Source organism: Callospermophilus lateralis, chromosome 6, assembly GCF_048772815.1.
Source record: "Callospermophilus lateralis isolate mCalLat2 chromosome 6, mCalLat2.hap1, whole genome shotgun sequence".
NCBI lineage: Eukaryota > Metazoa > Chordata > Mammalia > Rodentia > Sciuridae > Callospermophilus > Callospermophilus lateralis.
The window spans coordinates 91382464-91409954 of record NC_135310.1 but is presented as its reverse complement, the minus strand read 5'-3'; the positions used below and the strand labels follow the sequence as shown (position 1 = coordinate 91409954).

General features: G+C 32.9%; 1 protein-coding gene across 1 annotated transcript in view; it reads left to right on the top strand.

Annotated features, from left to right (window-relative positions):
* Adgrb3 (adhesion G protein-coupled receptor B3) overlaps positions 1-27491 on the top strand; it is a 674891-nt gene that overhangs the window by 602922 nt on the left and 44478 nt on the right. The window contains exons 19-22 of the mRNA XM_076860054.1: positions 14468-14618; positions 16967-17036; positions 19721-19787; positions 22299-22384. Of these exons, the coding sequence (XP_076716169.1) occupies positions 14468-14618; positions 16967-17036; positions 19721-19787; positions 22299-22384 (374 nt within the window). The remainder of the gene's footprint in view (positions 1-14467; positions 14619-16966; positions 17037-19720; positions 19788-22298; positions 22385-27491) is intronic.

Genomic DNA, 27491 nt, shown 5'->3' with positions numbered 1-27491 from the left:
AAAAGACCTAAGATTTTTTATGGATGAGCTATTTTTTTCTGAATAAGTGAATGTTTCCTCAAAAGGTGTTTATAGTCATTACTTATAAAAGTAATGGCACTAGAAATAGTTTGTTTTGCCATCTTATTTTGGTCCAACCTTGACTATAGTACCCTGACCATAGTCATTTTCCCCACACGCTGGGAAACTGAGAACCTAGCCTAGTAGGGTTCCAAACTTTCAAAGGTTATTGTTTATTAAAAAGATAATGATCAGCTTGAGACACTTCAGTCTTGCTTTAGAGTAAGGGATTTGCTGCAATGTGATGTCAACATTTCCCAACCAACAGATTAAAATTTTGTTTCTGGCAGTTTTCTCTCTTCTCATGGTATGGTAGCAAAAAATGTGTCATAAGTCAAATTGAGAAAGATGTTGGACTGTGCTCTGGGAAAGCCTATTGAAAGGGGAAGTGAGAGAAAATCCCAAGCAGGAAAACAGCAGAACCAGTATTTGTCTACCTTTGCAGATGACTGGAATCTATGGTTTTAGAATTGGAAGTGACTCTAGTGGTATGCCTTTTGTTTTTCTAGTGGTAATAAGTTGATCAAAATATACAATCACTCAGCTCAACAGAAACATCAAAGTTTTCTGGCAATTTCATGTTATCTGGCTCTCTGGTTCTTAAAGAGAATTTTCAGTCTGTTCACATGTACTCAAACCTCTAATCTTTTTCCTACTTCTTTAGCTTTAACATCTGACCCAACTCCTACTCCAAAAATATTTGAAGCTATCACAGATTGAGATTATCTTGCCTTCTCACCAGGAAGTATGCTATTTTTTCTACATCCATCCATACCCAGTCTTTCTTCTTATTAACTGTCTCAAATCAAGAGGAAACTCTCCTTTAACCAAAGGCCAGTGTTTCGCAGGTGCTTCAGATTTTATTTCCATCAGACTTCTGCGCAACTTGATTCAGTCAGTTCTGTCTCCTGATTTATCAGCTTCTTTATCTGTTTGATTCTTTACATTTAAATGTACTTTAGTATTTTTTATTGTAAAAATAAAAACTATACACACATTCCCTTCTAATAATTATAAAAATACTGATAACAACTCATACTTTTTAAGGATTTAGTGTGTGCCAGATATATTTTAAGATCTTTCTTTCAGTAGGAGGGAACAGAAACAAATCACTAAGGCTTGCCTAGCTCTGGAATTTCCACTTCATTCCTGACTATGGCGGTGGATCCATCAGACAGGTGGTCTCTGTGTAAGAATCTGATTTTTTCACTAGTAGTTTCAGGGAGAGTGAATGATGCCTCATCTAGAGTCATGGAAATGTGAGTTCCGTGAAATCCCTATGTCACTGTTAGATATAATCAATTAGGAGTTGGCAATTGATTGGGTGTGGGAGAATTACAAAGACAGTATTATGTTTTGGTTGGCTATGGTAATGTTACTTGCATAGTAGCAATCACAGATAGAGGAACTGGTTGAAGGGAAAGGTGAAAATTCATGTTTGGACCTGTTGGGCTTGAAATATCTGAGGTTGGGTAGATTAAAGATGAGCAGATACAAATAGGAAAGTTGGGGGAAAATGGAATTAAGCAATCTGGGGCCTGAAATTATTGATTTGAAGTAGAAGTCTTTTGAGTTCTTAGAAATTCTCACATCCAGAGTTCCATAGAAAGACCAATAGTGGCATTCCGAATAATTCAACTGTGTGGTTTACAACAATAAGCATTTCCTCCCAGGGGTCTGGAGAGGTCAGAGTATGGGATTAGCTGATAGCCTGTCTTCTTCCTGCACATCACCCAAGGCAAGATGACCATGTTTTGGCTTTTTAAATGTATGACTTTCGTCATTCTGAAGTTCTTTCTAATATTGATCATTTGATTATGTCTATCCATTCTAATAGATTCTATATAAAAATATGAATGCACAGCAGTATATTTCAAATTTATTATTCTTTCTAGACTTTTAAAAATCGACCAAATCCAGATAAGTTACTAAAATGTGTTGAGAAAATGCATAAGTAGTCATTGTTGTTAATACTTTTGAGAATCCACCAACAGCTGAGAAGTTTGTTGTAATTTTTATAGTAACCCTACATAGTTAGAGGTGAAAGACTGAAGCTGGGAGAAGTTGGATACTTTGTGCACCATCAACCATTTGGCAGCTTCTGTTGTCAAGAGTCACCCCATGATGAAGCTGCTGATTCTGAGCCCTGGGTACACATTGGAATCACCAGGGGAGCTTTAGCAATTCCAGCACTTGGGCTGCACCCCACGCAGATTATATCGGAACCTGGGAATCAGGGAAAAGCACTAACAGATCCAGAATTTTAATAATTCCCCAGGTGATAGCAGTATACAGCCAAGGTTGAGCAATACTAGCTTGCCACTGAAACCTAGGATCTCTTCCTACCATGCTGCCTCTAAATCAAAAATTGATTTCAACCCACTTGGAAATTTTCTTATAACACCAATAGGACAATTGATCAAACATGACAAACAGAATAAATAAGTGTCTTCTTGATAAAAAAGAATGATCTTCTTCTGCCTTCCAAGTCATCAAAGAAACATTTTCAAAGCCCAAAATCCCAGCTACAGTGCTTTGGTGACTTTGCTTGTTGACAGCAACTTTATATTTATGTCACTATTCTTCCTGGTTTTGAGTGACCACATGCAGTGCTTGCAAGCTGGGAAGGTATATCTGAACACACCTGATATATAATGATTTCTTTTTACAGATAAGAATACAGTATAAATCAATTCCTAGAGGTATCTCAAGATTTTATAACACATTTTGAAGCTTCTAAATTATTAGTAAAGCTATAGTTGAACTCTCGGCCTTATTTAGCAAGTGACAATTTTTATTTCATTTTGAGCAAAATTCTTATTTCCCTAAGCTTGAAGATAACAGAGTATAATGAAGCATCTGCTGTGTATGATGCACAAATGTTTAGATTCCCAAAGGACATATTGAAAAAAATCAATTTTTCCTGTTATTCATGATAAACTTTACAAGGTCTTCAAATTATAAGCATGTCTTATGCATACATATTTTTGACATCTGGGGAACAGATTTTTATCTCTATGACATCTATCTTCCATTTATTTTCTTGTTAATAACACCGCCTTATTTTAATGTGAAATCATAAAAACGAGCAAATAAAATTTGTTATTATTTGAGATATTCAATTTAACTACTTTTATTAGTTCACTCAATTATTATGGATAATATATGACTTTATATTTGAAGTTTCCCCTATTTGTAGTCAGTCTTATAGCAGAGATTCGGATATGCAGAAAATAACCTCCTTCAAATTTTTCAAAAAAGAAGGCTTGGAGAGACGACTTTCCTCCTCTTAGCTTTGTGTACTGGCTCTTTAAGCAAGCATCTTAACCTGTGCTTAATGGTTAGCAAGGAGTTTTCACAAGAATTAAAGCCCATTGCATCTCTTTTATGGATATTCCCCATCATATCCAAGAGGAAGAATTCAGGAGCTAAGTATTTGAGTGTATGAGAGATATTTGTCAACTGCCTGCAAATAATATTACTTTCAGTGTGTAATATGTCACAGCAGCTATTGGATAAGGGAAGGTGGGTGAAATGACATTAACAAAAAGCTTCTGATTGGATTCTTCATGCCATGGTAGTTTTAACTTAGTTTTATGAAATAATGAACCTTGTGTTCACAATGTCCATTGTGTTTTGATTCATTTTATTAGAGTGGAAATATCCAGGTCACTTCAAAGATTTGCACACATGTTAGTGATGTCTATAGAATCAAAATATGCTTGGAAATGATGCATTGCTATTTTAGTTGATGATGATTTGGAAAATAAGGGCTCATCATTTACATAATTTTTGTTTTTTTATTGTAACATCTATTTAATTACCATCTACATATAGTTTTTTTTTTTTTAAGAGAGAGAGAGAGATGAGAAAGAGAGAGAGAATTTCTTAATATTTATTTTTTAGTTTTCGGCAGACACAACATCTTCGTTTGTATGTGGTGCTGAGGATCAGGATCGAACCCGGGCCGCATGCATGCCAGGCGAGCGCACCACCACCCGAGCCACATCCCCAGCCCCTACATATAGTTTGTTTCAAAATAATTTGAAGTGACTTAAAAGGAATGATAGAAGTATATAAAAAGTAATACTTGCAAAGTCAGAGTTCTTTAGAGCACAGGTAATGTGTTATAAAGGAAATAGTAGTACATGCTTATCCATTTGCTACCTATGAAACTGTAGATGGTTATTTAGCCTCTCTGAGTTTTATTGCCCCCTTTGTAAAATATTTCCATTGCAGCATTGCTGCAGTTAATGTTTAAGGCTGAGTAGGTAATTAAAAGTGAGTTTTCTCATCATTCTTTAAGAGATAGTCAAATATCTTTAAAATGTGCATATTTTACCAAACAAAATCTCAAATTTATATATTTGACTAAGCTATTAATGTGATCTTATTATTAACTATCATTAATTGAACACTTACTATGTGTGAAGTTATAGATTACCTTTGTCCAAAGCTTTCTTGTATCCATTATTTTATTTCATCCTTGCAACGAGTCATTTTGGTTCTGTAAGAATAGCTATCTTCCAATTATTGTAAATATGCGCTTACTAGAGTATCCTGTGAAGAACCACTTTTGAACTTATTATGTGATGAGCTAGGATTACTTCCCATAACATCATTTATAAACCAGAAGTTGCTGGTGTGTCCAAAATTATATTGCACATGTCTCATTCTTGTTCTGTTTTATGTGAATAGCAAGATATGTCTTTCTTTTTATTTGTGCTATATAAATCAATATGTGAATCCAAATTATCTAAGTAATTCAAATAATAATTGCTTCACATGGAGGAATTATTTTAATTTGTCAAATATTGTTGAAATTTTGCTATAATTATAAATAATTATTCATTTCTCCACATATACTACAATAATATAGATATTGGTATTCTTTGAGAATTTCCAGGTATTCTATTGAAGATTTTTATTTCAGTATTCTTTCATTTATTTCTAGCAGAAGTGAACTTATCTACATTCTATATTCTGTGGAAGTTTTTTTCTTTAATATTATGTGTCTTTCACTTAAAACATTGTATCTCTTGGTTTTTGAAATTATTACAAAATAGCCATTTAAGGTTCTTATTTTTTAATACACTAACACCTTTCATTTATTTGAATAAGCAACCTAGTTAGACCCTGTCTCAAAATAAAAAATAAAAGGTCTGGGAACATGGCTCAGTGGTTAAGCACCCCTGGGTTCAATCCCCAGTACAAAAGGGGAAAAGGAAAAGGAAAGGAAGGAAGGGAGAAAGAAAAGAAAAGCCATTAAAGACCAAATCATCAAAATCTCATGATTTCTAAGTAAGAATGTCGGAGTCCAAAGTTTTTATGGCTAAGGAAAAACATCAATCTGTTTGTTTTGGAAATTAGGGTGTCATGGGGAGGGAAATTCAGGGGAGATGCTAGATGGCAGGAAAAGACATGAGCTGCTAGAAAAGAAGTTTAGTTTACCTTTTTGAGAAATGTGACCACAATTGGAGAAAGAACCAACCAGTTAAAAAGGAGGGTGATTGGTTTAAGGAGAGACTTCAACAACACATTTGTAGGCTAAGAGATTATGCATATAAGTTAATTAAAGGAGGGTACAAACTGACCAAATCAAAAGTAGTTACTACTTTTGGTGATAGAAGTCAGGAGAGTTGTTACCTTTGAGCATACAAAACAGACTGGGAGGCTGGTGATATTCTAGATTTTCATGTGAGTTATAATTACATGGAGGTATTCATTTACAAAAATATATCAAGATTTATTATAATATCTATTGTCAAAATGCATATTTATTTGTAAAAAAAAAAACGTATGAAGCTTTACTGTATTTCATGATATATCAATTAACATTTTATCCTAAAAACAAGAGTAGTTAGTGTGTATCAAATTCTTCACATGCATAATGTCACTCAATCCTCACAGCAATTCTATGGGGCAGGTCTCTTAATGTCCTTGACTCACAGATGTGGAAAGAGAAGCATAGAGATTTTAAGTAACAACATGTAAATGAAGCAGTGTGTTACCCCAGTGTGACAGCAGGGCTCAGATCTCCTGGTCACTATTATATGGTCTCCTGTTAGAGGAAAGGCCTGCATTGGAAATGTAGGGTCAGGGATTGGGAGAAATTCCAAGATGGGAAGCATAGGGAATATGAGGATATTAAAACTATGGATAGTCTCTCCCTCATCAATGATGTAGGAGGCAAGGCCATTTAAGAGGATATGGAGAGATGTTGAGATTTGGGAAAGGTGAAAAAAGGAAAGATTAAGAGGAAAGGATTATGAAATGAGTAAAACACATTGCGAAAAGGCAGCATATGGTAGCTATGGAACTGTTCAAGCTATGGAACTGTTCAAGCTGTGGGGTCAGATGGCCTGTTTTAACCCCTGTAACCCACTCATGAACCATGTGATACTGATCAAACTACTTGATTTCTTCAAACCCTCATGCAGATGGGCCTGGTTATCATCTGACCACATTTCATTCGGTTTTATATCGTTAGGAAAATCATCTATCCTGTGTTCCAGGGTTTAATCCTCTCTCTGACTTAGACTCTAGGGGGACTGCATTGAATATTTTTATCAATTTAGGGATGATTGACATTAATATAGTAGTGAGATTTTTAGTACATATACATATTACTATTTTTTCCATTATTTCATGTCTTTTGTGTTTTTCTATTAAATTTTTAAAAAAATTTTTTTAGAGAGAGAAGAGAGAGAGAGAGAATTTTTTTTTAATATTTATTTTTCAGTTTTCGGTGGACACAACATCTTTATTTTATGTGGTGCTGAGGATCGAACCCAGGGCCCCGTGCATGCCAGGCGAGTGCGTTACCGCTTGAGCCACATCCCCCCAGCCCTCTATTAAATTTTATAATTTATTATATGAAACTCCTGTCCATTTTTGTTAACTGTTTTTGAAAGTACTTTATACTTTGTAATGTTAACTGTAATTGAAAGTACTTCATACTGCTTGGTTTTATTATGCATAGGATCTTTGCTTTTATCAAATAGTTTGCCCCTAGCAATTTTGCTTTATACTTTTAGTTTCTTTTCTTAGCTTCTGATCCCTAATATTTTAAAAAATTAAAACCTTCATAAGATAATTCCCCAGTCCCATCTTAATTAGTACTTCCATTACCACCCTTACACCCTTCAATCACCTAGGCTATGACTTCTTTTATCCTAAGTCAGTTAAAATCAGTTAAACCTTCCCTCGGCATCTTCTGAATTTGGCCACACAGTGAATTCACTATCAATCACCTATTCTCCTTTTCCTTATGACTTGGTCACTTTAGTGTAGGTGGGAGGGAGCAAAGAGATTAATGTGGCATGCTTAATTATAAATTTCATATTGCATTTTCTAGATCATTGCTGATATTTAGGAAAATCAAGTTTTTATATTGATTTTGTAGTTTAGGAAATAAAAGGTTTGCATTTTGATCTCGAATCTAGCCACCTTGTTAGGTTTTTTTTTTTTTATTTCTAATAGTTTAAAAATGTATTCTTTTGGATTTTCTAATAAGAAAGTATATTATGACAATATTGTCTTTTCCTTTCCTATTAATCTTTCTTGTTTTCTTGTCTATTTTAGAATGTTAGACATAATGGTGAAGATCCTCCTCTTTTTCATGATTGGGATGGGAATTCTAATATTTCACCATTAAATATTACTTTCATTGTTTTGGAGAGAAAGTCTTCATTAAGTAGGAATATTTACCTCTACTCGTAATTTGCAAAGAACATTTCTTTGAAAAGTTAAGTTTTGAATTTTATAAAATGTTTTCATATTTGTTGATGTGATCACATGGTTTTCTCTTCCTTAATCATTAATGTAATAAATTATATGGAGGTCATTTTAAATGTTGAATCATAGTACATTAATGGAAACACTCTGATTTGATACTAATTTATTATCCTTTTACTGTGTTTCTGGGTTCCATTTTTTTAAATTTGGCTCTTTCACGTTTAGTTGATAAATGAAATTGGCTTATAATTTTTTTGCTCATTTTGGCATCAATGTCATGGTAATATCCTTAAAAATGTCTTGGATAGGTCTATTCTTTTTCTTTGTCTGGAAATGTTTTATAAAATGGGAATTTTATATGTTGATTTAGTTTCTCTACATTTTTTTCTTCTGAATTTTTGTCCTTTTTAAAGAATTGCTTCTTTCTTTTTCATTTAGTTTTAACTAAGGTTATTAGTTTTATCCCTGGGGCAACTTTAATAATCTGTAGTTTTTTAGAAGAATGTCTATTTTATGTAACTTTTCAAGTTTGCATATAGATAGAATACATGCTATCCTTTTATCACAATGTTTACCTTTTTGCCCACCTTTAAAAATTAAAAAAAAAATGCTGTAACTTGGTACCCATTGATCAACTTATTTTCATTCCTCCCTATCTCTCCCCACTCTCCCAGCCTCTAGTAACCAGCCTTATACTCTGTTTCTGTTAGATGAACTTTTTATTCATGTATTTATTTATTTTTGGCACTGTAAGTTAAAACCAGAAGGGTTTTACCACTGAATCATATCACAGTCCTTTTCATTTTTATTTTGAGACAGTGTCTCACTAAGTTGCTTAAGGGTTCACTTAGTTGCTGAGGCTGACCTGGAATTTGTGATCCTCCTGCCTCAACCTCCCAAGCCACTGGGATTACAGGCATGCTCCACCACACCTGGCTAGAAGAGATGAACATTTTAGAATCCAGATATGAATGACATCATGAAGTATTGGTCTTTCTGTGCCTACTTTAACATAACATAATATCTCCAAGTTCCATCCATATAAATGCTATGATTTCATCTTTTTATGAGTGAATATTATTATACTATGTAGATGTACCACATTTTCTTTATACATTAATTGGTTGGACATTTAGGTTGATTCCATTTCTTGGCAATTATGAACAGTGCTGCAGTGAGCCAGGAGTGCAGCTGTCTCTTTGACAAACTTATTTCATTTCCTTTGGATCTATAGCCAAAAGTGGGATTGCTGGATCCCATGACATGTCTATTTTTAAGCTTTTGAGGAATTTTATTACTGTTTTAATAACTATTGAGCTATTACAGTGAAATAGCATAAATATGTTCTGGTGTTTTACTGCATGATGGGGGTGACTATAGATATTGATAATGTCCTGTATGTTTCTAAAATGCTAAAAAGAAATTTTGAATGGTTCCACTGCAAAGGAATAATAAATGTTTGAGTTAAAAGCTATGTTTATTTTAATTTGAGCATTAAACAAAGTATGTGTGTGTGTATGTGTGTGTATGTGTATATATATAAACATACATGTACATATATATAAACATCACATGGTGGCCCATAAGTATGTACAATTTTGATGTGTCAACTAAGAAAAGTAAAACAGAAAGAAATCACAGTTGCCAAGGCTTAACTACTTTATTGACTTTTTTAGATTCAGTATGGGTTTTATAGATAAATTTTATGGTACTTTTACTTCTCCATTTTTTAAGTTTCTGATTTTGTCTTTTATAAATCCCTTCTTCTGATTTTTAAGCTAACCAAATGTCTTCATGTTCTCTTGTTTTCTATATATTCAAGGGTATAAAAATTCTGAATATAATTATAGTAAAATCTTACAAGTTTTGTTATATAAATTTCCCTGTTATTCAAAATTATAATTTATATTTTTCATTTAAAAATCATTAATCGTTTAAAAGCTTTTTCTACCCCAAGAGTTGAGAATTATAACTTTAATTTTTAATTTCATTGTATTATGAAAATATTCTATATGTTATAAACTTTCTTGGACTTATTTAATCACTTTCTGTTATAGAACTAGTTAGCTTCTGAAAATGCTCCATTTGTATTTTGAAGAAATGTGCATACTCTTATGTATGTTACAAAAAAAATATTAATCTCTTTTTCTGGTTGTGTTATCCTAATTGTTCATTTGTTATATTTGCCTCTGCTTTTCTGTGACTAAGAGCTGTTTCTTAAGTCCCTGATTATAATTTTAGTTTGATAGTTTCTTCTTCTAGTTTCCTCAGTTTTTGTTTCATTTTCTGTGAAAAATGGTTACTGATTTCATAGAGATGTGTTTCTCCTGAGTCTTCTTCATGGTCTGCACCTTTTATCACCATGAAAAGGCCTTCTTCATCTTTTTTAATGGGTTTTCCAGTATTAAAATTGTAGCATTGGAATTTTTCATATTAACATTTGCTTAATTAATTTCTTTCCATTCCTTCATTCTGTCTTCCTGTGTCATTGGGATTGAGGGATGTCTCATAAGTACATTTCTGAAACTGGATTTTTAAATCCAATATGAAAGTTTTTTCAACCTTTTGCAGTGAATTTAAGCATCCCTTGATTTGTAATTTATGATGTACTTGGAATTATTTTGCTCTTTTATTTTTTTGTATTTATGATTCTTTCTAGTTTGTTGTTCCTTTATCCACCTTTAATTGGAGGAATAGAAGATTATTTTTAGTCCTATTTTTCCTCTGCTATTTTACAAATATATAATTTGTTTTTACTTGTTGTGTTTTCCTTAACACTGTTAGCATGGATGTTCAGACATATTTATTCTATCATCTGGAGTTAATCAATATCTCTAATATACCTGAGTAAAAGGAAAATTAACATAATTTTGTCTTCCTCTCACATCTCTGAACTCTCATCTCTCACATCTCTGAACTCTCACTGATATTATTTGAATTTAATATCCAGGTGGCTACATTTATAAAATTATATATGTATAAATATATTTAAATGAAGGTTTACTTAGTTGCACATATTTTATTTCTTTCTTTGCTATCTATTACATTTATCACTTCTTTTATCTCATTTCCTCCTCCTGGAGTTCTTCTGAGTGGTTTATATTGTTCAGCAATTCTTACAGAGAAAATCTTAAAAGAACTAAACTTCACAGTTCCTTTTGGTTCTAAAAATATCTTTATTTCTGCCTCTCACTTGAATAATAGTTTGGCTGGGTGTAGAAGTCTAACTTCAAAGTTATTTTCCTTAGAATGTCGAGACTATTATCCCTTTGCCTCATTGTATCCTGGGTGGCTTACAAGGAATCTGATGTCAATCTGATTCTTATTTCTTTGTAAGTAATCTTTCTTTTCATTCTGAGAGCTTTAAAGATATTTCTCTGTATTCTTGATGCTCACAAATTTCATCACAATATATTTAGGTACACTTGTGTATATGTGTGTTTCATCTTGTATCCCAGAGTCAAGAGAAGTTTTAAAGTTCTGAGAAATTTTCCCATAATATTTCTTTAAATTCTGCCCTTCCCTCTATTTCTCTATTTCTTTCTTCTGGAAGTATTAAAAATATATTTTAGGACTTTGGTGTCGTTCATGTAATGTAACTCTTTCCAACTTTCTGCATCTTCATCTCTGTTCCCAACACCTCATTTTGGACTTCAGTGTCCATCTTCAGTCTGTTCTCATCTGCTTTTGGTTTCTATTAGATTTCTCACAGTCTTTGGTTCAACACCACTTATACTTCCTTTCTTGTCAGTTATTTTTTAAAAAATCTCTTCTATTATCTCTAAGGATCTGGGATAAAGGATGTAGACAAGCATGCTATGTATGAACAACGCTCAGTTTAACAACCTAAATCAGCTTTCTTCAAGTTTATAATATTTGTCAGTAACACTTATCGGTGGTGATACTGACAAGACCAGACTAGGGTTTAGCGAGACAGGAAAAGCAAAGAATTAATGACAGACTTGAGGTTCCATTGAGTTTCACATTCAGAACTGTGAGCTGTCAAGACCCTTCTAAGGTAAGATCCAGGAGTACACACACAGGAGCTGCAGAAGGAAAAACTGTAAGAGCCAAGTTCATCATGGTGGGTTCATTCATGGTAATAATGAACAGGCATCAAGACATGAACTTGTTTTAGAAAAGGAGGATGGAAGTTTTTAAGTGCAAAAGTTGGAAGTTTTTAAAGGCAAAAGCCCCAGTACTGAGGAACTTATGGGATGTTTAATCTTTGGGGGTTGCTGATGTGGAATTTAGGTTATGTGGGGGAAAAGGACAAAGAATTCTGAGCCCAGAACACTGGAATGACAACTCCTGTGGAAGCAGATGTGTCGTTTGTGAAAAATTGCAGAAGTCATCGGAAAATTGCTAATTATAATAATTATTTGAAACATATTATTGACATTATTACAACTTAGCAAATATAGCTTTCAGAAGAAAATCAATGTGTGTTTCCATCTGTCAAGTATTTGCTTTTATACTGTTTCTTTAAGTGATTATGAAGCAAAATGTAATTCCTTTTTGTTTCTCAGGAACATAGATTTTGCTGTCCTCTTCTGAGGTTAGTTTTGTGATTTTAGACCCCTCTAGTCCACACGTACAATCCTTTAAATTAAGACAGCTGATCTCCAACTTAGAGCACACTCAAGACATCTGAAGAGTCATCTGGCCATACTACAGTGCCACTGATTGCATGCAGAAACAGGCCATACTTTAGTTACCATTCATTCTCCTGTAGGCTGTGACTTATATTATTTCCAGAGAGACATGAATTTTTGAAATAAATGCCACTAGCTCCAAATTAAATCTACCCCAATTTCTACTAGTATTAAAGTAATGGACTTCCAAGTAATAAACACAATAGAAAAAAAGCAGATTAAAAATCTCTGTATTCAGGTATCGCGTACTTCATCGTTTTTGACAAAATTTTAGTGCATTCAGCACTTAGGGTCTACCATTCAACATTTTTACATTGCTTGATATAATCCTTTATTGATGGTGTTTAAATGGACAAGGAATGCATTGCTAGCACTTAAAATTGAGATAATACAAATTGGGGGAAGAAAATGAAATGTAAATTATAAAGCATAACTAGCCCTAGATATTGACTGGAAAAATTATCTTGAGTTTCAAATTGGGATCAGAGACTGTAGATCAGTGGTCAGAATAGTCAGCCTGTAGATCTTTAAATCTTAACTTGGGGGGAAAGTCCCAATGTTTCAAGTATAGAAGAAGTCATAATTGGTTAAACCTTCTACATTATACTTGAGACAGGAGCAAAGGAGTGGGGAAGAGCATATGGAAATCCATGGCTTTATCGTACTGATACTTGACATCTTTACGAGCATAAACATAAGGACTAAGCAGATATAAGTACTGCCTGAAATAAGGTATCACATGCTGAAAATGGTACCACCTTTTTAAGTGCTATTTATCATAATAATGCTAATAGTATCACTGATTGAGTATGCCTAACACAGTGTAGATTATCTCTTATCACTGGAACAGCCTGGTGAGATAAGCATGAAAAAGTTCTTCATATGGGATTAAAAGAATTGGGAAGCTAAATTAATATCTGGTAAATTGCAAAAGAATAAGTAACTAAGATGAATAATGTTGGCCCCAAAATAAAAATTCTAATAAGGTTCTCCTTTAGCATTAGATTGAATTGGAGGTAGGAGGATGAGGATCCTATTTTTATTTACTTGCTTGTGGTTTTTTTATAATTTTTTAATTTTTAATTTTTAATTTTTTTTAGTTTAGTTTCTTTGGTTGATTTCAGTTTCTGGAAAAAGCAAGACTGAGATGACAAAGGAAGAAGTTAGTTCTGTTGCTTGTTCTTGTCTGTGACAACTTGCGTTTCAACAAGATTTTACACAAGAAGATTGTACCAATAGTGAAATATCTAGCAGGATTTGCCAAAATGAAGCTGCTTGTCTTTTGCAAATAAGTCACAACTAATGGTTCGCATATTTAGAATGATTAAGTTGTATGAAGAAAAATATCTATGAAATCATGCCTGTGTACTATGAGTGACCCAATTAGCTTTTCAAAATGACTGGATTAAGACACATGTTGCAATGTAATAATACTGAAGCAGAGTATTAAGTAATTTAAAATACATATGTTATTTTTGTTCTAGGCTATTAGCCAAACCTCATTTTGTATTTTGCTGTTGTATCATGAATATCACGCATATATAAAAGCAAAGAAAATTTTCCTTTTGAAAGGCTGTTACTCTTGCAAATGTAATCTTAACATCAACCCAGACAAAACAACAAAGAAGAATTCTTGGGTAAAAAGGAAAGATAAAGACTGTAGCCAAAATAATTATGTAAGATGTCTGTAACTTAAATTAAACCAAAGAAAAGGACCATTCCTGTAATTATATTTCAAGAAAAATTTTAAAGTAAAGCAGTAATTTTAATCTCCCTTGAGTTCAAATTTACATTCCTAGTTCTCATAAAAGAAATCAAACACACGAACGAATTAGGACACATATTATGTTCTGTCAAAGGGACCATAGGCAGCATAGACTGCTCGACTTCTATTTTCTGTAAATAATTACATGGCTCTAAGAAAAAGTGAAGGCTGAGCCAGAGATTTAGAACCCTCTGCAGGACACCTGAGTCCCCACCACAGTCCAGTGTGAGTCTGTTCTTTGTTTCCACAGAGCATCTGTACAACTACCACAGCATTTTTGCACTTTTTCTTCCTGGCTTCCTTCTGTTGGGTTCTGACTGAGGCGTGGCAGTCATATATGGCTGTAACTGGAAAAATTAGGACACGGCTTATAAGGAAACGCTTTTTGTGCCTTGGATGGGGTAAGCATATTACATACTCTTTCGAGCTCTTGTTAAATGACTTCAAGCTTCTGTACCCTGAAGCAGTACAGTGATTATCCACAGGCTGCTTTGTGTCTGATTTGATATATGAAGTAGAAATATATGAGGGCGGTCACATTTGAACATTCATTGGTCATCTGGAACTTTAAGAAGGCAACAGTCCCTCACAGTGTGAAATGAGACCAGAGATGGAAAGTTCTCTGCTAATACTTTCTGAAAATGTAATGTCTCAAGTTTTCAGGACATGATTTTTTCACTAGCATATTCTCCCCTCCCCAAACTAAGAGTTCTATCCCAAGAAATCTCAAAACAATACACCTATTCATGTCATAGACAGAAAGCCATTAAAAAAATCAGTGAAATCTCATGTGTAATCAGTGGGGTCCTCAAAAGTATAAATAGAATTGCAAACAGATTTCATTATTTCTTTGCCTGTTTTTATTGGGAAATTTTTCTTTCAAATCGCTTTATGACAGACATCTTGAAGGTTTACACATTTCATAGGACCATTTCTAATGAGAGCCTAATTTTAAAAGCTGGTTTTAGAAAAAGCCCAAGAATTTTCTTGTTTGTCTTTGATTAAAAAATCTACACTAAAATAACTGAGGAATCTTAGACGAAATACACAATAAATAACTAGTGTATAAGAAGTTGAGAATAGGTTAGTGAGATCCTGGGAAATTACCGATTAGTGGGCTTATTAAAATATGAGAATAATTCATGCTGAAAAAAGGATTGAAAACAATTAAAGATTATCCCTGGTTTCAGTATGAGTCTATATATGTTTAACAAGTGTATCAGTACTTGGGACAGGAAGGCAGTTAAGAAAAGCTGAAGGATGTTTTCTACTTAAATTTTCATAAAATTTGTCTAGACTCCATGACAAAGATCATCCAAAGTGAACTACTATTGATTAAGGGAACATTTTTTGTCATTAGTTAGACAAATTGTCATTATTAGAAATACAGAATGCAAGTAAAAGAACAAAATTCTTAATAAAGAGTGGTGATTTCCAGGGTTGTTTACTACCTTATTTAACATGGTTACTCAAGATCTTGAGGAGAGGGTTGGCAGCAGTTCTCCACATATACAGCTAATATTCAAGTACTCTTGGTAGCAAAAAATTACACTAATGAGCAGAATAGTGGCATGTGTGTCTTAGTCTGGACAATGTAACATTAAGAATTTTGAAAAAATATATATATAAATCCAAATCATATGAAACAAAGACTATTCATCATTTAGTTATTACTCAAGGGAGAATTGTTTTCTAATGAATTTGGTCCAGTCTATCAAAAAGTCAACAAATCACATGCAGAATAAAGGATGAGGAGGGTGGAGATGAGGAGGATACTACATGCACAATTTATATTATATATGGAGTCATCAGTATTTGGTCAAAAATGTGATCGGTCCCTCTGAGATGCTCTTCATAGTTCTTGTCATTATACCTCACAAATGAATGGGATGGCACTAGAGAAGGCTCGCAGAAGAAAGAGAATAGTATGAAATATGGGGAATGGTAGGAAGAAAGAAAATATAAAGAGGGACACAAAAGGATGATTTGATGATAGGTTTTTTAATTTGAAAGGCAAACATGATGTTCCTGAAAAGAAGGCACAACTGAAACTTAAAAACAAACAAACAAACAAACAAAAACTTTAAATAACATAGATTAGATTGAGCTTTATTCATCAAAATAAAGGGAAATTCCTTCATTAAACTTGAGTGAGATCATAAGTGATTCATATAAACAACATAAACTAAAATAAATTGTGAAGTCAGAAATGGTGCAGATATGCAGGTAATTAAACTCCCTGTTTCTACATTTTTGTTATTATAAGTAAATTATAAAGAAAATATTAACTGATAAGGTTTACTTTTTCTATCTTAAGTACAATTGGACATGGATCAATAATATGTGGCCAGATGAATGTTCCACTTCTGTAAAATTCCATCACACCAGAACATCTAGTTTTTGCCTGTCAGATTTTATAACTATAAATTTCCTTTATAACTGTGTAAACCCCTAGGGAAAAAATAACTTAAAAGATACCCTAAATCTCTGTTATTACTTCCCTTTAAACTTGTGTCAAATGTGGTGGTAACCTAGCAACATCAAGGAAGTGCACCAACTTGAAATACCAGCTGTCGCTCTCATATTTGGCACTTGAAAGAAAGTTTGTAATGGAAACATACTTTGTGAGGTGATTCATCCAAAGGTAGTTGCTCTGATTTGAACATCTAGAGTTTGACCTGGCTTTTCTAGGGCCAGTATGCACAGTGGCTATTGCTGAATATGAAGTGTGACATTGCTCTTCTTGCAGGTTTGCCAGCATTAGTAGTGGCCACATCAGTGGGCTTCACCAGGACGAAAGGATATGGCACAGATCACTAGTAAGTCCATCCACAGTGATAAATCATGTTAAAACTAAGCAAGTCATCAAATAGGCGCCAATCCTCTTGAGTGACACTGCTGTGGCTTGTATTTTGTCATTGAGTTATTAATGAGGAACAATGTGAGCAACAAAAGTTAAGGGAAAAGTACCATAGTACTGTTCAGAATCCTCCTTTCATTTTCTCATTTCTTAATAAGATAGGTGTATTTGGCTTTGAAATATTTCAGTATTTACTGTTCATGTTGAAATTCAAATACTTTTTTTTTTCAGAAATGGATAAAAAAAAAAGCCTTGACATATTTACCTTTTAGAATGTGATTCTGCACTGAACTTCTAATAACATTATGATAATATATATTGTTATTAACCAATAAGTTTTTTTGTGTTAGTTCAAGTTTTGCTGTTGCTTAGGGTCATACATGTTTGATATTATAAATCAGGGAAAGTAAGAGACTCCATGTGAGAAAATACCTGGGCTAGAAGAAGTTAGAAAAGCAGGTAATAGCCCATCTTATACTTTGAGAGCTAAAAAATTCTTTGAGAGAATTTAAAGTTTATATTTGATATTTCAGATTTAAAACAATGCATTTTCATACATTACTGCATCTACTCTCATTTGAGGAGACAATTGAGAGATGCGGAAAGAGTGTGCATCTTATTAAAGGCTTACATTTTAAAATGTAATGTGCTATTTAACTGCCTTCAGGTTTGAGGTAGGATTCACTGCTAGTTAGGCCAGCTGGTGGGTTTATTTATATTGGGAGGATACCAAGGGACTTCACTCCACCTGCCAATCCAAAAGAAACTTTCTAAGAGTTTAAATAGCTCATGTAATCAGAGCACTTATTTTTCTTATGCAGTCTATATTGTTGAAAAAATTCTGATAGCATCTATAATACAGCATTGTTTACTATAGCACTATTACCTTTAAATCATTACTTTTTACAATAACATGACTATTTTGGTACTGATGAATTCCTATATATTGTGAATATTAAAACAAGTGTGATTATAAATGTTATGGTTCCTACTTTCAAGGAGTTATCAATTAAAGCCAAATATAATATAACAAGTCATCTATTGATCTTAGGACTACAAATTTTCTTCATAGTGATGTAAACCCTAGAAGAAAAAATAACTTGAAAGGTACAACAGCACCTTAAAAGACAAACTAAATCTCAGTTTGGAGATTTGCTTACACAAAAATATAGTAGAAATTTAGTGGTAGCCTCAGAGACACCAAATTAAAGTGTTTTTTCATACTTTTTCTCCAAGTATTTTTTAATATAAAAAAGGGGTATTAGTTGTCTACCTCAAAGTTAAGAAGATAAAATTTTATCTTTCTGCTGTTAATGGCAAGGAGCAATAACTAAATGCAGACTTTTAATAAATACACACAAATGATGAACATACATATTGGTATATGAACTTGTATGTGTATATATGTAACTACTAGATTTAAATTTAAGATATAAATTATAAATTAAGGTATAAATTATATACAGGTATAAATTGAACAAGGTATAAATTAAGATTTAATTTATATAAATTAACATTTATCCTATTAAGTGTACAGTTATATATGTTTTAACAAATGCATTTCATGTTACTATCACCACAATCAATATAGTTTTTTGTTAGAACAGATGTAGAACAGTTGTTGTATAATGCTACTTTTTGTTATTGTTGCTCTGCTGTGTTGGAAATTGAACCAGGGCCTCATGCATGCAAGCAAGCTTTACCACTGAGCCATATCCCCTGTCCTAATTTCATTTTTGAAAGCAGCTCACCAATTATGTGGATGGAGAAAAAGTAGTGTAAGGGTCAATTGTCAAAAACCAGGTGCATGAAATTGTGGGCATGGCTCTGCATCAGCAGTGTAAAAATAGTCCCTCACACTTTCCTCATGTCTATTCTTCTGGAAAGTGAATGTGCAGATATGTCACCTGCAGAGCCTCCAGGGTTGAGCCCTATGGCCCCTTCATTGCCTTCTGCTGCAAGAGACTGAACTTTCAGTCTCTGAGTTCACCCATGTGGGTCCTATCTCTCTCAGTGCAAATTGACATCTCTTCATGAATTTAGTCCTTGAAACAAACATAGTTATATTTATTTTTGTTCAAAAAATTATCAATAGCAAGTTTTCTTAGTAGTCTTGGAAACAGTAAAATTAAAAGAATAAAGCATACAACTATAGATTATCTATTTCCTGTAATAATGTCTTTTAAGCCAGTTTCTCCTGATATTTCAATGGACTCAAGGAAAAAACAGGTAAATAGCACATCTAAGACTCTACAAACATACTGTTCTAGCTTTAAATTATATTTAAAAATTTTTCCGTAAGGGAAATAAAATAGCATTTTGTAATTTTTAAGTAATAATCACCTTTATAATGAAAGTAAATGCAGAAATCTCATAAGAGTAATTTGTCTAAAATGTGTAAACTGTTTGAAAGTAAGGCTTTATAACAGAAATTTCTCCTCAGTGAGAGGTCCACAGTAGATCTCACTTGAAAAAGCTCCAACTGTAGCTTTTTCTTCATCTTCTATGTGGTTATTTTCTTAATTACAAATCTTTGAAAGGTGTCAGCATTTCAGGGCCAAATGTATAAATTACTTGTATCATGCTTTTGTGGTCTAATACTTATCACTAATTTCTGTTAGTTTTTCTCTAATGTTATTTCAGCTGCTGGCTTTCTCTTGAAGGAGGGCTGCTGTATGCTTTTGTTGGACCTGCAGCCGCTGTTGTCCTGGTAAACACTGAAAACTACCTATTTACTTTCTTAGCCAGAAGACTTAATTTGGTTCAATTAGAGTGGCAATTTTGATAAAGTATTTGCTGTGCACAAATTTTAATGTTCAATGAACTGTTACTGTGCTTTGAATATCAATTGCTTTCAGTTCTTTAATACTCTAAATATTCATATTTTAAATACTGAAGAATATTAAATTTGGGAGTATGGTGTTTCTCTTATAGTGATTTTAGACTTGTGAAGAACTTTGAGTTTTAATTAATTCTTTCTCTTCAAAATATAGAGCCTCATTATTTATTATCATTTATTACCTCTTTACTATTCTGTACAGTATATATAGTTATTAATAGGGAGATTTCTTCAAGGCTGTTACTACCAAATATCAAATATATTTCTTAACTTCAATGATACTGATATTTTGGACTGGATGTTTCTTTGATGTGGGGATGTTTAGCAACATCCCTCTCCTCTACCTTGCACATTCCTGTAGCATCCTCTACTTATGGCAATCAAAACATCTCCAGATATTTCTGATGTTCCCTGGCTCTTAAACATAGGGGAAAAAACTCATTTAGCCAATTGATTCTCTTTGGTATCACAAAAAACTTCCTTAAATCCTTAATTTTTTTTTTTTTTTTTTGGTACTAGGGATTGAACCTGGTGTGCTTAACCACTGAACCACATACCCAATCTTTTGTATTATTTTTATTGAGATAAGGTTGCTTAGGGTTTCACTAAGTTGCTGAGGCTGACTTTGAACTTGCAATCCTCCTGCCCCGGTCTCCTGAGTCACTGGGATTATAAGCATGTGCCACTGTGTCCAGCCTTAAATCTTTTAATTATGGTAATGTGAAATTCCCTACCAATTTCTCTCTCTCTGAGGTTATTAATTATAAATATTGCTTGCCTAGACAATATCTGGATATAATAAAAGAGGAAAGAAATGGTCTTCATTAAATACAATGATTCATATCACTGTACAATTAGAATTCTAGTTGGAAAATTACTGTTTGGCTTGAAAAATTAATTCAAAAAATTGGAAGCTCATGACATTTTTCTTAATAATTCTGATATTTGAGTTTTCTTCCTTTCAAGTTTGTTCTCCCTCCTCTAAGCTGTAGGAAGGAGAGGAAATTGTTCGTGTTTTCTAAGGGGGGAGGGATAAAAACACTCTAGGCATGATGTTAGAGAAGACCATAGGGAAATCAAAACCATTAGACACATTTTTGTCTGCTGCATTGAATTTTTATTTAATCAATAGAAACATTTCCCTAAGCTACTAGGTTAATATACATATAACCCTAAAATGAAGAAATAAAGAGTATGTGTATAATTGAAACACCAAAGTAAGGCCTTTGGAGTAGTCATAAATTCCCTCCTGAGTAAGTTGTAAATTAACAGAATCCGTGGAATGTACATTTTCTCTTAGTGCAAATAATGAGAAGTACAAAGATGAATAAGTGTTCTCTTGATTAACTGCTATCTTGTCAGTGAAGAGTGACACCTCCTAAGTCCCTACTTAAAAGATGTGCTTTGACTCTTCTTTACAACAACAATTTAACAGATTTCAGCTTTATATTCACCACTTGCAATGGCAGAGAGGCCAGGGTTACACTGATATTCTGTTGTTCAGGGATCATGGAGGGTGAGAGGCAAGGAAAACAAAAGGAAAAAAAAAAACCCGAACTTTTCCTTGATTATTTTAGTTTCCCCATTGGACGGGTTTCCTTTATCAAGAGGTATTGATAGGTTAGAAAACCATGGGTGCCTATCATGATATACTGCTGCTACAAACAGATGTTTGTCTGTGTGGCTTTTTACAACCTAACTTGAGAAAGAAAATTTTCTTCTCATTTCAGCTGTCTTAATGCAAAAGGACTTTTAAGGGAGAGTAAGAGCCTTGGAAAGGTATTGATGAGCAATGCTCATTAGACAGTATTTTAAGAATTGATGCTCTCTGTCCCCTAAAGGTTCTAGAGAGCTGAATAGGCTTTCTCTTGCCTGGAAAAATAGTGCAACAACACTTTTCCCATCCCACAAGAGGGAACAGCTACCCAGTGTGAGGAATGTGGTCATTGTGTATTCCCTGCTTAGCACTCTTGGTTTCCCACAGCTCACCCTAGCCTCACGCCCTGAGATGCAAAATCTTTTAGCTCTTCAGTGTAGGGCAAAACTCATTAAGCCAATTGATTTTATTTAAGTTTTTTTCAAAAAATAATGCCAAATTGATATAGTATAGTACCATTTAAAAGTAAGGCAACTGAAGGTTAATTTCCCCAGTGTTAACTGCAAATCATGGAATTAAAGTACTTAGTGTACTTTAAAACTTACAGTAACACACCACTGTTAAATTGTTCTATATGCCTTTATGCATTTAATAAAAAGGTTTGAGAAGTGCTTAATATCACTACTTTTGTGACTATAGAACTCTACAGTGGTTTTAAATTGATAAAACAGAGACCGAATTCCCTTCAAAATTATTGAAAGGTCAACTTTGTTTCTGTTTGACAGGTCAACATGGTGATTGGCATTTTGGTATTTAATAAACTTGTTTCCAGAGATGGGATCCTAGATAAAAAGCTCAAACACAGAGCCGGGTAAGCTGCAATTGGTGGATTTTGAAGGTTCTTTGCCAGTGAATACCATAATCCAATTCCAAATCCTTGTTGACTGCATTTGACTGTGCCTCAAATTCTGTTCTTGATGTCCCAGTGTGTCTGGTGGATTGTGCCTAACGTTTCTAATGTTCTCTTCTTAAGTAATATGACCAAAAATCTCAAAATGATTTAACAGATTATTTTTAAAAGTCTAGGTTTATTTGACTGTGTTGCCAGCTTGTCAGTTAAGAAGATTAAATGATCAGGAAGGCTAGACTTAAAATAGTTGTCCTTAGGTAAGGATTTTCAAAGCCCTTCTACTTTTGGTCACAAAGTACAGGAGGGTAGATGGAACACAGTGTCACTATGTGACATGACTGAGCTAGGACAAGCAAACCCAAATAGTACAATAATACTGCATTTTCTTTGATTAATTGTAGATACCAGGAAAAAAAGTCTTCACTTAAGAGAATTACCCTAGTCAAATGTTATTCTTGTCTTATATTTTCATTCTTTATGACATGATTTTGACCCTAATTTGCTAGCAAGAGCTATTCATAATTTTCACTTGCACATTTTAACCACTTATAAAATTTAGAAAAGCATCTACCTTAATTTTGCTGTTATTACAGTATCTCCCTATCAAATGACTTAACATTCATATGTAGATTGATAGCACCTTTTCAAGGTTACATCATCACCTCATCATAAACATTTATAGAAACTTGAATGAAATACTAATGCCTTTAATTTTCCCCTTGTGTCTATAAAGTTTATAGTTTTCACCTTTCTGTTAAATGGCATCATCATTGAAAACTTGTCTATGTAATAGTTTGTTTTTTAAATAATTTAGGGTATTATTTAATAGTGACAGTATTTGATTGGCTCCTGATGAGAGCTTTAAATCCTTTGGTTTTTACAATCTATGCAATGATTTATAAGGTAAGATAGACCAAGTATCTAAACTAGTAAACAGCCAACTCTAATGGCTTTCAGTATAAAATTTTAATGTTATTCATATCGAACATTGGAACTGCAGTGGAATAATAAAAACATCATTGGAGTTCCTTCTCGAGGGAGGGTCACTTCTCAGAGACAATTGCACTACAGATTAGTCCATGGCATCCTTAAATAGAAAGGGTTCTACTTAGTATAGATACTTGGACATGAACCTTTCACAAGATCATTGTTGTTAATCTGCCACATATGGTTGAAATTTAAGTCCAAATTAATCATATAAGAATAAATTGATCATACCAACTACTGGGTATAGAAACTCAGCTCTGCTATGATGGTATAAACTTAAATAATTTAAACAAAGTAGTTGGGGTTGGTTTAAGTGCTTAGAATAAGGCTTCGAATCAAAACAATATTCAATATTCAGCTCTGCAATTTGCTAGCTCTGTGTGTATCTGTCTTTGGGCATGTTATTTCATCTTTCTGCATGTAGCTCGGTCTCCTCATCCGTTCAATGGGAACAATAGCTTTTGCCTCATAAAGCATATGGAATATAATGTGTATAAATTATTTATTAGAGGATTTGACAAATAAGAAAAATTACTCAACAGTGGCTATTCCTCATTTCACAATGAAATAAGGAAGTGAAAGTGGATGTATGTTTTCAAAACTCCCTGACTATCAACCAGGGGTCTATGATTTCATCATTCATATAGTGAGGTCATAAAAAGATGAGATAATCAAAATGAGTACAATGCTGAGGATCTATTAGATTATTAGTCAGTATTTATGTTCTCATTTAATTACCACAGTATTTATGTTCTCATTTAATGTAATGCCTAGTTTGTTTCACTTAGCTCTTTGTAAGAGATAATATAAGTTTAGAAGGAATGATAACCTTGTTGTAGTATGCATTTAGAAAAAATCCATTTCAATCTACAAATTAACTATGACCACTATAATATTAAAGCCTCTAATTCTAAAAATTTTCTTGGACGTCACATATGTCTTATGGGCAAAATTGAGTGAGGATCTTCTGGTTCAAAGGATGCTGCTAGAGGCAAAGAAGCATTGGTAACATCCATGACCAGAGTAGAATGCTGATTACTGTCCAAAGTCAGAAAGAGCTATCAAATTAATGACTAAGTTTTAAAAAAGATTCTTAAATATAAAATGCTATTTTGGCATAAGTAAATATGGATTAAAATTTGTTCTATATTCCAAAGTATGATTAAAGGTAAACTTAACAAGAAATGGATGTAAAAGCAGTTAGGACAATAATAAAGACTTGAGTGAAAAACAAATAATTACAACTAACTTAAAGAAATGTTGACTAGAACCTAACTGACTTAATAATTGGCTTCCATAATTGTAAAAATTATCTTTTTCAGGTTGTTTGAATATACAAAAATATCAAACATATCTTTTGAAACTGTGCTGTTATTTAAAATTGAAGATAGGACCCAGACATTCCTTCTTCCATTTTTTTCTAATACTTTTTCTCTTTTCTTATTTTTATAATCACTTCTTATTAAACAACAAAGTATATAGTTTGTACTCAATAAGTATTTATAAAAGAATGTGTAAGAAAATGTTTAATAAATAATACAATAGCTTGACAAGTTTTATAAAACCCCAAACATATTAAATATTTCTAATGCCTAAAATATATTTACCAAGGTGGGGATTATTATGAATTTACAATATTTTCATATATAAAATGATAATTGGAAAGAACAAGAGTAAGAAAAAATTCTATGTGTCTTTTTTATAATATCTTAAAAAGAAAGTTTAATTTTCTGTATTTTTCTGCAGTGGAACTTTCTGTGTCATCTTATCTACCTGAATTTAGGAAGTTAATGTAGCAGAATCCTTAACAAATTTCATGAGATTTTTCCAAATGGAGATGGAGGGGAAATTTTCTTTTTAGGTAACCTGTTAGAGTATTAAAATAAACAAATCAAATAAAAAGTCCTAAATAAAATTGGGAAGGGAATTAGAACCTGTACATTTCAAGACCCATAGTAATAATAGGAACTGGCAGAACTCTTTGGAAGAGGAGTAGTAAAGCAACTGTATTCCTGCCCTGGTGCCCTGGTTACACTGGAATGTGTGGGCAGTTCAACTACTTTTTTTTATATAACTAATTGAATGTTTTATTTTATAAATGCATAATTTCCATTGTAACAAAGAAAAAAGATTTTATTTTTCATTGAAGCTACTTGATCTACCATATAGACTATGTGTTCTTCATATTATATCAGTTCTGTAAAGTAATGTAAACTAGGAAAAAATCATTACATTTCCCAAGGTAATTTACCATTCATCTATTCCATTCACATCTAGTAAGAGTATCAAAGATGTCCAAAAAATTAGCATCCAGCACAGTTTTTAACAGTTTGCTACAAGGAAAGTATATGTAGACCTTTCAGTCAGCCTCAAATAAAGACAAATAAGCATATTGAATACTAGTTTCAATCTGTAATCAGGAAAGCCAATGCTTAGGTTAAATCACAGTTTTTCAGGGCTAAATACTTGCTATATTGGGTACTTGAAATCATTTTTTTTTAAATCACTTTTGACTTTTTAGTCTTGGTTTAGAAACCAGAGCAAAATGTCTTTAAATTGAGAAATAGCCACATCCATGTTAGAAGCACAAACATCAAATAACTCATCCTCTGTAATAACAAAAACAATAAGGGAGTAATCCATGCCTTTGAAATATCAATATCATCAAATTTAAGATGATTAAAGAAGCTCAATGTATTTCTAGAACAATGGTGCTCATTTTTGCTCATTCACTGGTATAATCTATGGACTTTCAAGAAAATCAGGTGCGTGAATTTCCTCAAATTAGTCATTGGGGATGGGGCCAGGTGAACTGCTGTGTGCAACCACTGGGTTAACACCAATCTAGGTGCTCCTTTGGGTGCAGTTTCAAGCACTGTGGCATGCTCACTGAACCATTTGTAAACTAAACTAGACAGATTATCTCTTATATATTATTTGAGAAGTTTAGGTACATGTGACTGGTTTGGGTACATATGCCTTGGGTTGACTCAGTAAAGCAAGAGATGAGTGATTTAGATGTTTAATTTAGTATCACATTCCCTTACCCCCAACTCTGAGATCTTTTTTTTTATTTCCTCATGAGATCTGTTGATCAAGCTATATTTTTCATATTTATTATCTAATCTAAGGGCTATCCACAAATGAGTATACTTATTTAAAAGAAATTCGACATTCCAAACTGTAAGTATCTTAACATTTTCTCTCTTCTGCCCCTTGAGATGCTTATAATTTGGAATGTCTGGTTTCTTTTAAATAATTATATATATTTAAATAATTATATATACATATATATGCAACTGTACTATAAATAATTTAAAAAACCATAGGGCAGGCATATTTTAGACATAGGCTCCACATTGGAATAGACTTAAAGAAGTACACCACAAAAAAAAATTTTCAAGGTGTTTTGGATTTCTATTCAAGGAATTTTTATTTGTTTTTCTCAAGAAATTTATGTTCTAATAAAAATTATTTTTCAAGGGATGCTATTCTTAAGCAAAATGCATGTCAAATTTTCTATGTAGTATAATTTGTTTCTGTGATGTAGTAAATGGAATCTGAATTTACATATGAAGTCTCCTAGACCAGAATAAACCATTTAAATGATATGATATTGGAGCCTATAATAAATGTTCAGAAAGAAAATTTTGAACTTCAGATATATTAAATGTATTTTATTAAAAAAGGAAACTACCATTCTTTTTATTATCAACTAATGTTTCATCAAGTTTCATCAGCCCCTATATTCAGATCATCCTAAAATATGGATAGTACATTGATGCTACAGGAAATCTCAAAGAACAAAGTTGTTGAGATAAAAACTTTCTTCTACAATTGAAGACTCCTAACATACATATTATGTTACATATTATTTCTATATATAATGCATCCTCCTATGTGGGCTTCTGAGGTTAATGTCTCAGGGGGCTTTAATTGATAAGTGTGCCTTTTGCAAACAACAATGAAAGTCCTTGAAGCTAGAGGTCCTCACATGTTTGAGTACCAGAGGTCTGAATAAAGGGTTTTTGCTGTATGTCTACACAAGCACATGCTTATGTTTATCTCAGTGTTGGGCAAT